Below are 14618 nucleotides of genomic sequence, written 5' to 3'. Positions count from 1 at the left end.
CCCACGTGGCAGCAGGAACCCAGCTCCATGGGCCCTGCGTGCTGTCCCCCAAGGCTGTGCCAGCTGGAATCCTGCCCTTGTGGTCCTTGGTGGGGTGCAGGTGTCAAGAAACTGACTACACGCCCACTCCCACAACGACTGATACCACTGCTTTCAATGGAAAATCTAATCTCCACCTTTCCCCTTTTCCCCAGTGACTAAAGTCTGCTGAGGTCAGCCAGTAGGAAGAGAACAAAGGGAGCGGTAGGACGGGGGCTTGCTGCCCATCAGTCCTTTGAGTCCCTGCCCAGCACACGGACACTGCGGTTCAGCCAAGAGCAGCAAAGAGTGCTGAGAACAGTGATTCCTCTGAGGTGAGCCGCGACAGAGCCCATAGGAAACTGTGGGTGAAGTGGAGAAGACACAGCCGCACTTCGTGGGCTCCACTCCTCCACCCCTCAATTCCTCTGCAACCTCAGCATCCCTCGGAAGCAGTCCACTCACCTGGGAGCCAGCGGGTCTCTGCCGGAACACAGCACCCACCTCAGAGCTGCGGCTCCTCCAAGGGCAAGAGGGGCTGACAGCTGGGCAGTGTGGCCTGTGGTCACCACCCCTCTGCAGAAGCATAGCCCATGGCCGGGGGTCACCGCCCCTCTGCAGAAGCACAGTCCATGGCCGGGGGTCACCGCCCCTCTGCAGGAACACAGCCCATGGCCGGGGGTCACCGCCCCTCTGCAGGAACACAGCCCATGGCCGGGGGTCACCACCCCTCTGCAGGAACACAGCCCATGGCTGGGGTCACTGCCCTGGCATAAGGTAGCAGCAAACCTCGGACAGCACGCAGAAGCCCATAGGCACGGTCCTCCCAGCTCAGAGCCCAGACCAAGCCAGATGCACGACCAGGGCCGGCTGGTACCTAGCAGCATGCAGGCCAGCCTGCAGCCTCACCTTCATCCACAGCCCTACTGGGGCTGCACTGTGTCCACCCCTAATCCCCAACTAACAATGGCCCAGTTGGGATGGTACCACTTACTGCATTTGCCAGGTCTAGAAGGACAGGGCGTTATTCTGCTCCTTGAGTTTGAAGGAAGGACTGGCTGAGCCCACCCTCACCCCACAGGGAGGCCTGGTCCCTGTAGGTAGGGTCTTGGTGAGAGTGCCAACACTTGGGTGCAGCCAGCCTGAGTGATACCCGACCTGCTGCAGTCACATGGTGCACACACAAACAGCCTGAGCTCACCCCAGCCCAGGAAGCACAGCGTAGACAGTGGTGGGAAAGACAGCCTGGCCCCTGAGCACACACCCTGCCCACTCTTGTCCTGCTCCCCGCTTTCCACATGGCTCAGACCAATTGAATGGGATCTTCTGGTAGAACAACAACAGCCCAACCAACACAGGATTTTCACAGGGTGACTTCACTTGTGCATTTCTTAGCTAAGTGCATTAGCATTTGTTTCTTCTCATAAAAAGTCCAGATCTTCAACAAAACTGTTTGTGTCAGACTGATGGCGTCATGCCATTTGTTCTTCTCTGGGCTGGTGTAAACCGCCAGGTTCTCAGTGTACTGCAAGATTGATTTTAAGAACCTGTTAGAAAAAGAGCAAATGTAACTTCTTTATCCATTCAACTGTAGAATGCAATGAGGATTTGAATTTTTCATTCTTGGAATTATCCTTAAACTCCACCCTATTGAATGGTTGGCTGGGGATTCAAATCAAAAAGAAAAGGAAACAAACTGTTTTAGTCTAATTACATTTGTCTGCCTAGGAACTCAGAAAACTCAGGTCCAGCACAACGGGTCAACTGGTTAATTCTCCCTGCTGTATGCACCAGGACCCCAAGTGGGTCCCGGTGTGTGTCCTGGCTGCTCCAGTTCCCATCCAAGTCCCTGCATGTGTCCTGGAAGAGCAGCAAAGGATGTCTCAAAGCCTTGGAACCCTGAACCCATGTGGGAGATCTGGAAGAAGCTCTGGCTCCTGGCCTTTGCAGCCTCTTGGGGAGTGAACCAGCAGATGATCTTTCTCTGTCTGTCCCATTCTGGAAATAGGCCTTTTAAATTAAAAAATGAATAAAACTTACAAAAAAAAACGAGGAGGAGGAGTTGGAGAAGGATGAGGAGGAGGAGAAGGCGAGGAGGAACAGGATGAGGCGGAGAACAAAGAGGAGAGGACAAGGAGGGGGAAGAGAAGGAGAAGGAGAAAGAAATCCAGACTTCACTGCAAAGCTGTGGGGATGCTCAGGGCCCTGGGGCACCAGTCCTTGTGTTATGGAGAGCAGCCAGTGATAGCCAGCACCCATTGACAGTGGGCTAAGGAGTTGATTAGCGTTCATTGAGCTGGGCAGGAACAGGAACTGGGCTTTGGCTAAAAACACTTAGATTAACTGGACTCATCTGTACCCAATATCCTGGCTAAATTAAGACGTGGGGGGAAGAGTATATAAGGAGAAGTGAAGGAACAACAAAGCGAGACTTTGCAGACTTCCACCATCACTGGTCTCCTGTCGGTGCTTCACCCCCAGACCCTCTCCCTGTCCACGTTACTGGCTCTGCTGGTCAGAGCAATCATGGTCCCTGTGTACTGCTTTGATGGAACAATGGATATAGTAGTGTTGTTTCTGGTTTGTGTACTGTCAGGAGTTCCAGGAGAAGTGAGGCCTGGCAGTGATGGAATGTGGGCAGAGAAGCCAGGGAAAGGTGAATGTCTGCAGCTTTGTAAGTGTGCCCAGGTTATTCGTTGCATGTCTCTTTCGATAACTTATGTTGTTGGGGAAGCTGGGACATAGGTCTTCAGCTTAACGGATGGACTTCAGGGTAATGGCCATTTGTTCCCTTTTAGGATTATGTTTGGTTGGATTATAATTGGTTGGATTGCCGTATGGACTTGTGACCTGCTATGTCTAGTGTGCTGTATTATCACTAAGCTTAGTTAATAAAGACTCCTTAATAAACCTTAGACATGTCTGGTGTGATCTCACTCGCACCCTGTAACACTTTCTCACAGGGCTGGGCCAGGTGGCCTCTGAGGGAGGTGCCCACACCCTTGCTACTGGGAAGGCAGCGTCAGGGCCTCAGCATGGGCCAAGTACATATAGGCACCAACCTCCTAGATGCCAGCTTCCAGCAGCGCAAGAAATTTCCCAGGCATTCAGCAAGAGCCAAGGGAAACTAAGAGAAACAGAGTGAGGAGGCAGAACGCTGACGGGGGAGGCACAGGGTGCTCAGGTGAGGGCAGGGGGCACTGCAGGCGCTCTCAAGGGCACTTTCACACCTACCTTCCAAATCCAGCCACCATTTCTTCTTAAAAGATTTATTTATTTGAGCTTGGTGCAATAGCATAGTGGGCTCCGGTTCTAATCCTGGCAGCCCTGCTTCCCATCCAGCTCCCTGCTTGCAGCCTGGGAAAGCAGTCGAGGACGGCCCAAGGCTTTGGGACCCTGCACCTGTGTGGGATACCCACAGGAGGTTCCTGGATCCTGGCTTCGGATCGGCATAGTATCGGCCGTTGCGCTCACCTGGGGAGTGAATCATCGGACAGAAGATCTTCCTGTCTCTCCTCCTCTCTGTATATCTGACTTTGCAATACAAATAAATACAGCTTAAAAAAAAACAATAGTCGGAAGCTATGAGAGTCAGGGCTGGTGCTGTGGCAGAGGTTAAAGCAGCAGCCGACAGCACCCAAGTCATATTCATCCGAGTCCCGGCTGCTCCACTTTCGATCCAGCTTCCTGCTAATGGCTTGGGAAAGACAGCAGAAGACAACCCCAGTGTTTAGGTCCCTGTCACCCATGTAGGAGACCCAAAAGAAGCTCTTGGCCCTGGCTTTGGCCAAGCTTCAGCTGTTGTTGCACTATAACTACCTTTCAAATAAAATCCTTAAAAAGGAAAAGAAAAAGCATCTATGAGGTTAATAACAGTTACCTAGGAAAGTAACTGAGAAAGTACTGGAAAGTAACCCAGTATTCATTCACCCGTGTCCCCCCGCGATGCACTTACCCGAGGTAGTGCTGGTACTCAGGGGCCTATTCATTCACCCGTGCTCCCCCGCGATGCACTTACCCGAGGTAGTGCTGGTACTCAGGGGCCTATTCATTCACCCGTGCTCCCCCGCGATGCACTTACCTGAGGTAGTGCTGGTACTCAGGGGCCTTCTTTCCAAGGACGCTGTGAATGCTGAGCAGCTCCAGCGCAACGAGCAGTAGAAGCAGGTAAAGCACGGGGGACAGGAGCCTCATGCTAGGAACACATGAACACAGACGTGAGCAAGCACGCATCCTCCGCATCATGGGGACACCGATGTGCAGCCTAACCAGCACCTTTCTCCCTCAGGTCCAACCCCATCGGCAGCCCGACTCCAGCCTTCCAGCCATGGGACCTGTGGAGGCCAGGGTAGCCGGCCCCGGCCTCACCCTCCACTTCTCATCGTGCACGCCCGATGGCAACAGCCCGGCCTCCTGCTGGACAGCGTCCTCTCAGAGGATGCAGGGAAAGCTCGACTTCTCTGATACAACTGATACTCAACAACAAAGACAGCAGCCTGAGTATGAACACGTGCTGGGTGTCTCCAGACTCACTGAGACCTGGATCAAAGCTCGGCCTCATCTTGCCCATGAAACCACCAGCATTTTAAAACGGTTTCGGGAAGTAATGATTTGCAAACACATATCTTCCACTTTCACAAGGAAGATTATCTCATAGGCCGCAGGTAAGAACGAAGTGGACATTATCTTTCAGGAAGGCAGCCAGGCCCACTGAAGTCTTGAGAACAGAGCCATCGGGACAGTGCTATGGCCCAGCCGCAGCAGCCTGCAGCCCTAGCAGGCCATATCTGGAGGGCAGCTTCAAGCTCCGGCTGCTCGACTTCAGGTCCAGCTTCCTGCTCGTGTGCCTGGGAAGGCAGATGATGATGGCCCAAGCTCCTGGGCTCCCGCCACCATACGGGAGACCCAAATGGTATTCCTAGTTTCTGGCTTCAGCCTGGCCCAGCCACTGGAAGGGAACCAGCAGACGGGAAAATCTCACTTTGCTGTGCAAATAGATAACTCCATAAAATGTGGACTGATGGACAGACACTGATCCGGAGCGTGTACCAAGCGCTCTTAGAACACAGCCGTTCTGTAGCATTCCCTGAGAGTAAAGACTCAGCATGAACACAAGTCAAGCTGACCCTCCTGAGTGCTGCAGCCCACAGCCTACACTCCACGGCTATGGCTGTCTCTGGAAGGGAGTGCAGAGTGACACCCAAGGTCAGCCCGGAGGACATGTACCTGCTTGCCATGCACAAGTAGTTGTGCCGCTGGCGTGAGCGCAGCCTCCTCTCCAGCCACTGCCTGTGCCTGAGCGCTGCGGAGGCGGCCACCTGCTCAGACACACGCTGGCATTGCGAGCAGATGCTGCGCAGCACCGTGAGCACCTCAAGCACAGCCCTGGGGCAGAACAGGGTGGAGATGTGTGTAGAACACAGCGCCCCAAGCAGCTGCCGCCACCTACAAATCAAGAACAGCTCTCAGGGCATGTGGCTCAACACCCCTCAACCCCCTGCACGGACAGCCCGCCCTGTGAATGACCCCTGGTGAGACATCCCTGTGTGGACAGCCCCTCTGGTCAGCCAGCTGCCCTTTGTGGATGGCCCCCTCAGGTGAGCCAGCTGCCCCTTGTGGACGGCCCCTCTGGCCAGCCAGCTGCCCCTTGTGGACAGCCCCTATGGCCAGCCAGCTGTCCCTTGTGGACGGCCCTCTCAGGTGAGCCACACCCTGTGTGGATACCCCACCCCTCGTGAGCCACCCCTGTGTGGACGGCCGCCTCTGGTGAGCCACTCTGTGTGGATGGCACCCTTGAGTGAGCCTCCCACGGCAGGTGTTACGTGAACACTGCCTTGTGGGGAAGCCAATGTACGCCTATACCTCTCATCAGACACCCACACTCAACTGTCGAAGCCCACTGAGTAATTCCTCACGAGAAAGCTGAACAGACAGCTATGCCACATGCCCCACGGTGTCTTCTCTCGCACCAGCACTTACTGCTCTGTGGCAGGATGCTGCGAGTCAGCACACACACATTGCTCAGGCACATGCTGGCGCAGCTCTTCCAGAATCTTGGCAGTTAAAGAGCTGCAGGCGTCTGCTTCGGAATCGTCTTCTTGTCTGGAAAACAGGACACCTTCAAGAACATGCAATCATCGTTAAGATGCCCACTTCAGCCACAACACAAACAGGCTTTACTTTCATGCCTCACGAAGCTGAAACTCAGTTTCCCCAAACATAAAACGGGACAAGCCACTGCCACACAGACCACACGGAGTCCGATGCAGGCTGTCATTGCAAACAGGCGCTGTGGGGCCCGGCAGCGTGGCCTAGCAGCTAAAGTCCTCGCCTTGAACGTGCCAGGATCCCATATGGGCGCCGGTTCTAATCCCGGTTCTTCCCATCCAGCTCCCTGCTTGTGGCCTGGGAAAGCAGCTGAGGACGGCCCAAGGCCTTGGGACCCTGCACCCATGTGGGAGACCTGGAAGAAGTTCCTGGCTCCCGGCTTCGGATGGGCGCACTACCGGCCGTTGTGCTCACTTGGGGAGTGAATCATTTTTCGGAAGATTTCCTCCGTCTCTCCTCCTCTCTGTATATCTGACTTTGTAATTAAAAAAAAAAAAACAAAAAACAAAAACAGGCACTGTGCTGACGAAAATGACCCAAACATCACCAAGGACTGTGCCTACTCGGCCGACAGCTCAGCTCAACTCCACCACCCCACTTCCTCCTAGCCTCTGACCACCGTCTCCCTCCCACACAGAAGAGTCCTCAGTGGGGGCCCTCGGAGGGGGCTGCCCACAGTGGGGCCCCACCCCAAGGGTCCTGCTCAGCACCGTGTACAGCTCTCATGCCCGTTCCAGCCCAGATCAGCTGCCTTCCATCCATCTTCTAGCAGACTCATGAATGGAAAAGCATTTGAGTTTTTAAGTTTTTGAGAGTCAGGGATGGCAGGGGCTTCCTGAACACTGACTTACAGCCCCGATGTCTGCAGGAGAAGGGGCTAAGTCAGGCCCAAGCCAGGAGCCAGGAACTCCACCTGGGTCTCCCACCTGATTGACAGAGACTCTGCTCCTTGGGGGCGTTACATGAGAGAGATGCAGCACCAAGAGTACAGCTGGGATACACCTGGGATGCACTCGGCCCCACCAGCAGCGCGGCAGCCAGGTCAGACACCTGCCAGAGAAACACTGCTGACGATGTCACTGACAGCCCCAGTGGCACAGCACCTGCTTCAAGGAGCTCTGCTGCTGGCTACGAGGCCCTGATGACACACACCTGGTCGCCTTCCAGCTGGTTTCCTCAGGCAGAGGTAGCAGAGGCCAGATCCGGACACTCTCCTCACAGCTCAGCACCTGGGGTAACAGGGCTCACTTGTGACATTTTTGCAATGACATCCTGGGACACATGCATTTAGGCCACTTCACATGCTAAATCGGTCTCTGGAAAACCAGCACTTATGAATCTGTGATGACCCATGACACTTGAGAATTTGTTGGCAGTCTCAGGTATACCCCAGAGAAGCAGCTGGGGCCACACCGGTCAGCAGGGTGGGCTATCGAGGGCTGGGGGTGAGTGGGGATGGCCGTCAAGGACTGTGGGATCAGTGGGGGCAGCCATCCAGGGCTGCAGGGTCAGTGGCGATGGCCACCGAGGGCCTCAAGGTCAGTGGGGGTGGCAGTCCAAAGGTCATGGGATCAGCGGGGGTGGCCATTGAGGACTGTAGGGTCAGTGAGGGTGGCAGTCCAGGGCTCCAAGGTCAGCGTCGGGGCAGCCATCTGGGGCTGCGGGGTCAGTGGGATGACTGTTGAGGACTGTGGGGTCAGTGAGGGCAGGAGCCATCCACAACTGTGGGGTCAGTGTGGGGGCGGCAGTCCAGGGCTGCGGGGTCAGCGTGGGGGTGGCAGTCCAGGGTTGCAGGGTCAGTGGGGGCGGCAGTCCAGGGCTGCAGGGTTAGTGTGTGGGCAGCCATCCGGAGCTGTGGGGTCAGTAGGATGGCCGTCGAGGACTGTGGGGTCAGTGTGGGCAGTCATCTTGGGCTGCGGGGTCAGTGGGGATGGCTGTCGAGGACTGCAGATCTCCCATCAAGGCAGGCAGGGGTCGAGTGGCTCCAGGCCAGGCTGGAGATGGGTACGTCCTGGTTCTCAGCGCCCCACACCAACACCTGGGTCCCAGCCACCAAATAAAGCAGTATCCAGTGTTCGTGAGACTCCTGGCCAGCGTCCAACCTGCTCTGACGGGGCAGCGGCTTAGCAAACTCATGAAGAACCACAGCCCAACCCCAGGTGAAGCTGCAGAATGGACTCTGAGTTCACCCCAAATCACTCACGCCACAAGTGCACTAACTGGAGGCTGCCAACGCCCCAGGCTGGCTGACCAGCTGGCCAGCAGCAGTAACTGCAGTAGCGTGAAAGAGTGAAGTGTGATGGACCTGGCGGCAGAAGGCAGCAAGCCACTCCACCGAGGGGAAAGGGCAGGCCTTCCTGTGCAGGAACAGAACAACAGGACAAGGGGAAGCCGGAGAGGTGGGAGCCTGGACGGCTCAGGCCACAGAGACACACCCACCATCAAGGACGTCTCTCTGACTTCACACTCTCCCCACTGGCATCCCTAAAGGCTGGCCCGGTCCTTCTGCCTTGCAGACCCCTGTGAAGGGTTCGTGTGCTGATTCACAGCCAGGTGCACTGGCTCCAAGCTGTACCCCAGACCACTGGGCAGGAGGATGAAGCTGCCGGTGACTGCCCTCAGGGAGGCCCACCTCAGCTTTCCCTGCCATGGCCCACTTCCCGCTGGTATTCTGAGACACCACTGCTCAAGCTTGGCTTCTTCGGCTCTGTCTCTCCGACCTGCCCTGACTCACCCCCAGACCCCACGTTTAGACTTGCAGCTGTCTTAGAGGGTGTCCTTCTGGCGAGTGTCCACAGGTGACTACCTGGGGACCACGCCTTTCTGCACTAAGTCTCCCGTCCCACTAGACACAAGTACAATAAAGTGGCACCTTAGCCATGGTCCCAGTCCTGGCAGAATGCTGTCAAGTCTATTGTCTACAGGGATTCCTAGGTCAACACTGCAGATGGAGGAGAAGGCTGCCCCTCAGCATTGACAAAGGGTTACTGCCAGGGCCAGGCTGAGGGCACGGCCTCTGTGTTGCTACACCACACCTGAGCCAACACTCATCCACTACCAAACACACCCAGCATCACTGCCGTCCATCAGGTACCCGGAAGAGACTGCGTGGCCACAGCTGGAAGTGTACTCCCTTCCAAGCATCTCTCCAAGGCCTCACCCAACCACCCTGCGTTCAGCATACCTGCTTTCGAAGCTGGGACGCTGGATGGCAGTGAGAGCTGTAGCCCTCTGCCAGACTGAGCAGTGACCGGACTGCTGCACTTTCCTGTCGGAAGAGACCAGACAACAACCGAGACTGCAGCTCGCGGCTTTTGGTTCTGTTTTACTGAATGGCAGGTCATTTCAAGGACAGTTTTCATTATTTTCTCTTGAGCAGTTCTGTTCACTTTAACAAAGCAACAGGCCTGACAAGGGAGAGCCCGCAAAATGACCTGAAAGCCACAACCTCCCTCTGTCCACAACAAAATGACACACACAGAAGGAAGAGTCCAAGCTAACAGATTCTCCTCAGAAAAACAGAAAAATGATAATTTGAACATTATGTCTACACAATTAAGAGAACCGCACAGTGATAAAAACATAAAATGGTATTAAGCTTTGTCCTGTTGTTAAACATATAAATACTGAAAAAAACTGTAACATTTGCAGCTGATACACCTATACAACTGGAACCTACTAGAAACCAAAAGGAAATCAGCAAACGGACAGTTGGCAAGTCTGAAAACAGGAACAGAAAGCTCAACAATGGTGCAGGAACTAACAAACAGCTGAGATGAGTGCCAGGAAAACTCCCCACGACCACCGCCCACTGCGTCCAAAAGGCTGGGGTGGGACCCCTGGGTGGGGCCTTTCACACTTGACAAACTGCCAGCAGGTGGCAGATGTCTCTCTCCTTGTCTCTGACTTGCAAATCATTAAAGCACAGCTTCTGGAATTCACGTCGTGAGGAGCCCAGGCTGACCCCCCAGATTCATCTGCTGTGGTATAGATGGAAGAAAAAAGCAAAGGGAAGGGCAGGCTAATCCTCTGCCTGCATGCGCCAGCATTCCACATGGCTCCACTTCCCATAATGCCCTTGCTAAGGGTCTGGAAAAGCAGTGGAGGACAGACCAAGCCTTTGGGCTCCTGCACCCACGTGGGAGACCCAGGAGAAGCTCAGAGCTCCTGGCTTCAAAAGGCTCAGCCTCAGCCACTGAGGCCACTTGGGGGATGAACCAGAGGATGGAAGATTCTTTTTCTCTTTGTAAATATACCTTTCAAACACAAACATAAACAAACAAAACTTTAAAAAAGAAAAAAAAAAGAGAGAGAGAGAGAGAGCACAGAACCCAGTCTTGGAGTAGGCATCTGGCCCCAAGGTTGGAATGTTCGTGTCCTACCAGCAGACTCTTGCAGTACCTGGGTGGATTCCCACCAGGTTCCAGACTCCTGCTGGCAAACACTGAGCAGACGGATACTCCATGAATAAGACACAGTATGGAACAGCAACAAACAGATGGAGGCAGGACAAAGATGCCAAAACGAGGGTGCTGGGGAACCGTGCAACACCCCTTCAGTGTGTGGGGAAGGCGGCTGTTAGCAGCCACGGCTGCTTCAGAGTTTAGGCGCATGAGGCTTCTACTTCTTAGATCTATTTTTCTATCTTTTCTGAACTTCTAAACAATTTTTAATGACTACCACAAACATATTAAAATGTCAACATTAAAATTGTTTTGAAATAAGAAAAGAGTTATTAGTGCACTGACAGATGCACACGTCCCCTTTTGTGAGCTTAATAAATGTGTATTTGGTTAGCATGTTCCGTAATTTGTTTTCAATACCCTGTTAAAAACAGATGTGTTTTCAAGCAATAAGACTCTGTGTGAGTTTAGCCTGGATGCTGCTGCACTGACTGGCCTGTCACAGAGAAGCAAGCGAACGTGGAATCCAGTAGCAACTCCACATTGAACTCATCAGAACTGAAGAATCAACTACCCTTCCCTGGTCATGCCCGTCCTCACAGCTTACCTTACAAAGTGCCAGCAGCTTGGCATCCACACACCGTAGCAAAAGGACAACAGAAAACGCCAGCAGCTGACTGGTCACTTCTTTCGGAAAGTCAGCCAAGCTGATCTCTCCATGGCTTAAGTGGTCTCTAATCCGGGGGCCCTCCTGATGATTCAGGAAATCCCAGAGAAATTCCTTCCAAGAGAAGCAGAAGATACCTTATTAGTCACCTAGGAAAGGGGAGAGCAGATGCCAAGCCCAGAGAGGACCCATCCCAACCCAGTGTGGACAGAAGGTAGACCTCAGAGACCAAGCAGGTCCAAGGTTACCTACCAGGAGCAGAGCTGCAAGAGTGGCATAGGAGTGTCATGTTCCCCCCACCTCCTGCAAAGGAGGGAACCCCACCCGTGCAAGCACAGCCTGGAACCTGTGCTATCCTCACGCTCTCTTCTTTCACACACTCTTTCTGGAACCTTCTTGTCCCTCAGAAGCCAAAATGGAAATTGGTTTCTCCCATCAACAACTTAAGTTCAAGACCTCTCTCTCAGGTTACACAGCAAAAGGGTCAGGAAACAGCAGGCCTGGGAAATGGACCGCTGACAGAAGATGCAGACAAAGAGACAAGTAGACCAGAGGCAACAAAGAACCTGAGATACGAGATGACAAGCACAAGAACATGATAAAAAAAAGAATGAACAGGGGCCCGGTGGCGTGGCCTAGCAGTTAAAGTCCTTGCCTTGAATGCGCCAGGATTCCATATGGGCGCTGGTTCTAATCCTGGCAGCTCCACTTCCCATCCAGCTCCCTGCTTGTGGCCTGGGAAAGCAGTCAAGGACAGCCCAAAGCTTTGGGACCCTGCATCCGCGCGTGGGAGACCTGGTAGAAGTTCCTGGATCCTGGCTTCGGATCGGCATAGCATCAGCCACTGCGGTCACTTGGGGAGTGAGTCATCGGACGGAAGATCTTCCTCTCTGTCTCTCCTCCTCTCTGTATATCTGACTTTCCAATAAATAAATAAATCTTTAAAAAAGAAAAAGAATGAACAAGAGCAAACAAGGAAAGCTCCAACAGCTGGATCAGCCATCTTCCTGCTGGTGGCAGCAGTGGATGCCCAAAGAGCACAGGCAACTAACGAAGGAGCCCCTGGAGCTGCATCTTGGTCCACCGCCTCCTGGGGGGACACACGCTCACACACCCCACCCTTCTATACCCACAAGGCACAAACTGACACAAAAAATGGCTTCAAACACTAATTTTTTTATCTGACACCCAACCTTACTAGTCACATTTGATCCTAATTCTCTTCCATAAAATCATGACCAACAAATTCAAATGCTGCTTGGGAACAGGGTGGGCAGCCTTTGGGAAGGACAGTAAGCCACGTGTGTCAAGCAAATGTTTTGGCTGACAGGCAACATGGCAAAAATTACTCAGAAATGCCACAACCCAAGCCCAACGAGGACATTCTCATCACATTAAAAATGCCACAATAAACACTGAGAAACACATAACACCTTACCATGGCAGGCTCTCCAAGAAAAAGAGGAAGCTGATTGATTTTACCGTCATCCAAGTGCTTTGCCAGTATCTGAAACACCAAAAATAAACACAAGTGTGGAACCTGCACATCCAGACACACCCTGACACGCACAGATACATACACACACACCAAACACAGGCATGTGAAACCTGCACATCCAGACACACCCTGACATGCACACAGATACATACACACACACCAAACACAGGCGTGTGAAACCTGCACATCCAGACACACCCTGACACGCACACAGATACATACACACACACCAAACACAGGCGTGTGAAACCTGCACATCGACACTCTGACATGCACACAGATACACACACACCCTGACAGGCACACAAGCAAACACACTTGTCGCTAAGGCCAGTTTTTGTGAACCCTGGTGTCTAAGTCTTGGGAACAATCCATTTCATTTTGTTCATGTGGCAGGTAACCCTCTTGAACTGAGAGTTTTTGAGAGGACATGTGTATACAGTACAGTCACTTTAACAGTCACTTTCAACTCATCACGGTCAATGGAACTCAACCACCCCAACTCAAGATCTACCACCCTAAACACTCAATTCTTACAAGCCCAAATGTATTGTGCTTAGAGAACCAGCTGACTGCCAACAGAATCAATTCTGCAGGCAAGCAGGCACCACACAGCTATTTTAGAACCAGATGTCCTGAACGCCCCCAGCTCTCAAGCAGCCTCCTTTCTCAGTCCTTCCTGCAGCCTGAAGGGCCATCACCCCTCACACAAAGCAGCACCTCCTAGGAACCCCAGAGCCTGAGGCCTCCAAGGGTGACAGGAGGCATCTCCAACTGCAGGACCCACAGCAGCATGCACCTGCATCCGACAGCAGGGAACAGGAGGTGGCAGTAGATACCCAGAGGTAACAGGCGAGGGCCTTTCCTATGTTGAATCTAAATGGGAAGCCTCAGGATAACTACAGCCAATAACACGAGCAGCGGCATTTCCCAGCTTGGAGCTTCACAGGATCTCAAAAAGTGTGTTAGTAACAGTGGGTCCCAAAGTCAAAGTAAAAACTTGGCTTATACTACTATGAACATTTCTCTGTACACAGATCATTTATTGTTGAGTCTTAATTTTGTGCCTCAATTTGAAAAGATAACAACTGCGGCCAGCGTTACGATATAGTGGGTTGAGCCATAGTCTAAAACACTGGCACCCCTTATAAATGTAGTTCAAGTCCTGGCTACTCTACCTCTCATCTAGCTCCTTGATGTGCCTTGCAAAACAGCAGAAGATGGCCCAAGTTTTGGGGCCCCACCACCCATGTGGGAGACCCAGATGAAGGTCCAGGTTCCTAGCCTCAGAATATCCTGGCCTGGCTGCTGCAGCCATTTGGAAGATCTTTCACACAAACGAAAGAGGGACTGGTGCACCGGCATGGCAAGCTAATCCTCCAGCTGCAGCACTGGCATCCCAAATGCGCATCAGTTTGAGTCCTAGCTGCTCCACTTCCCATCCAGCTCCCTACCTACAGATAGGAAAAACAGTGGAGGATGGCTCAAGGCCCTGGACCCCTGCACCTACACGGGAGACCTGGAAGAAGCTTCTGGCTCCTGGCTTCAGATTGGCTCAACTCTGGCCATTGCATCTAGGGAGTGAACCAGTGGATTATCAGATCTCTATCTTTCCCTGCAAATCTTCCTCTCAAATAAAAATGAATAAATCTTAAAATTAATAAACAAATAAGAATGTTTTGATGGTTTCAAGCTACTTTGTAAGTATACTTACTTCATCAAAGGTGGTATAGAAAGCTGTTGACTTCAAAAAAGCAAAGAAATGAAAAGACATTATTAAAGCAAAACACAGGTACAGTAACATTCAAAATGGAAAATTTTTTGTGACATGCTCCAAGTCTAAAACTTTCTTATGCAAATGAACATTTAAACACCAACAATTTGGGGAAATCATCATAAATAAAAACAACATGTTGCAAAAGGC

General features: G+C 52.6%; 1 protein-coding gene across 3 annotated transcripts in view; it reads right to left on the bottom strand.

Moving 5' to 3' along the window:
• Window positions 1–278: 278 nt before the first annotated feature.
• Window positions 279–14618, bottom strand: part of ERMARD (ER membrane associated RNA degradation) — a 28031-nt gene continuing 13691 nt past the window's right edge. For 2 of the 3 annotated variants that reach the window (XM_040965333.1, XM_040965334.1), the window contains 9 exons: window positions 14409–14438; window positions 12635–12703; window positions 11137–11310; window positions 9311–9394; window positions 7279–7355; window positions 5998–6120; window positions 5245–5463; window positions 4100–4213; window positions 279–1565 (listed from right to left, as the gene is read on the bottom strand). In XM_040965333.1, coding sequence (XP_040821267.1) covers window positions 1382–1565; window positions 4100–4213; window positions 5245–5463; window positions 5998–6120; window positions 7279–7355; window positions 9311–9394; window positions 11137–11310; window positions 12635–12703; window positions 14409–14438 — 1074 coding nt within the window. In that variant the 3' untranslated portion in view covers window positions 279–1381. Of the gene's footprint in view, window positions 1566–4099; window positions 4283–5244; window positions 5464–5997; window positions 6121–7278; window positions 7356–9310; window positions 9395–11136; window positions 11311–12634; window positions 12704–14408; window positions 14439–14618 lie in introns of all 3 variants that reach the window. The other variant, XM_040965336.1, reaches the window with a different exon arrangement.

Source organism: Ochotona curzoniae, unplaced genomic scaffold, assembly GCF_017591425.1.
Source record: "Ochotona curzoniae isolate NIBS_2020 unplaced genomic scaffold, NIBS_Ocur_1.0 scaffold_3890, whole genome shotgun sequence".
In the NCBI taxonomy this organism is placed as follows: domain Eukaryota; kingdom Metazoa; phylum Chordata; class Mammalia; order Lagomorpha; family Ochotonidae; genus Ochotona; species Ochotona curzoniae.
The sequence above is the reverse complement of the archived record's forward strand: the minus strand, read 5'-3'. Positions and strand labels throughout refer to the sequence as shown.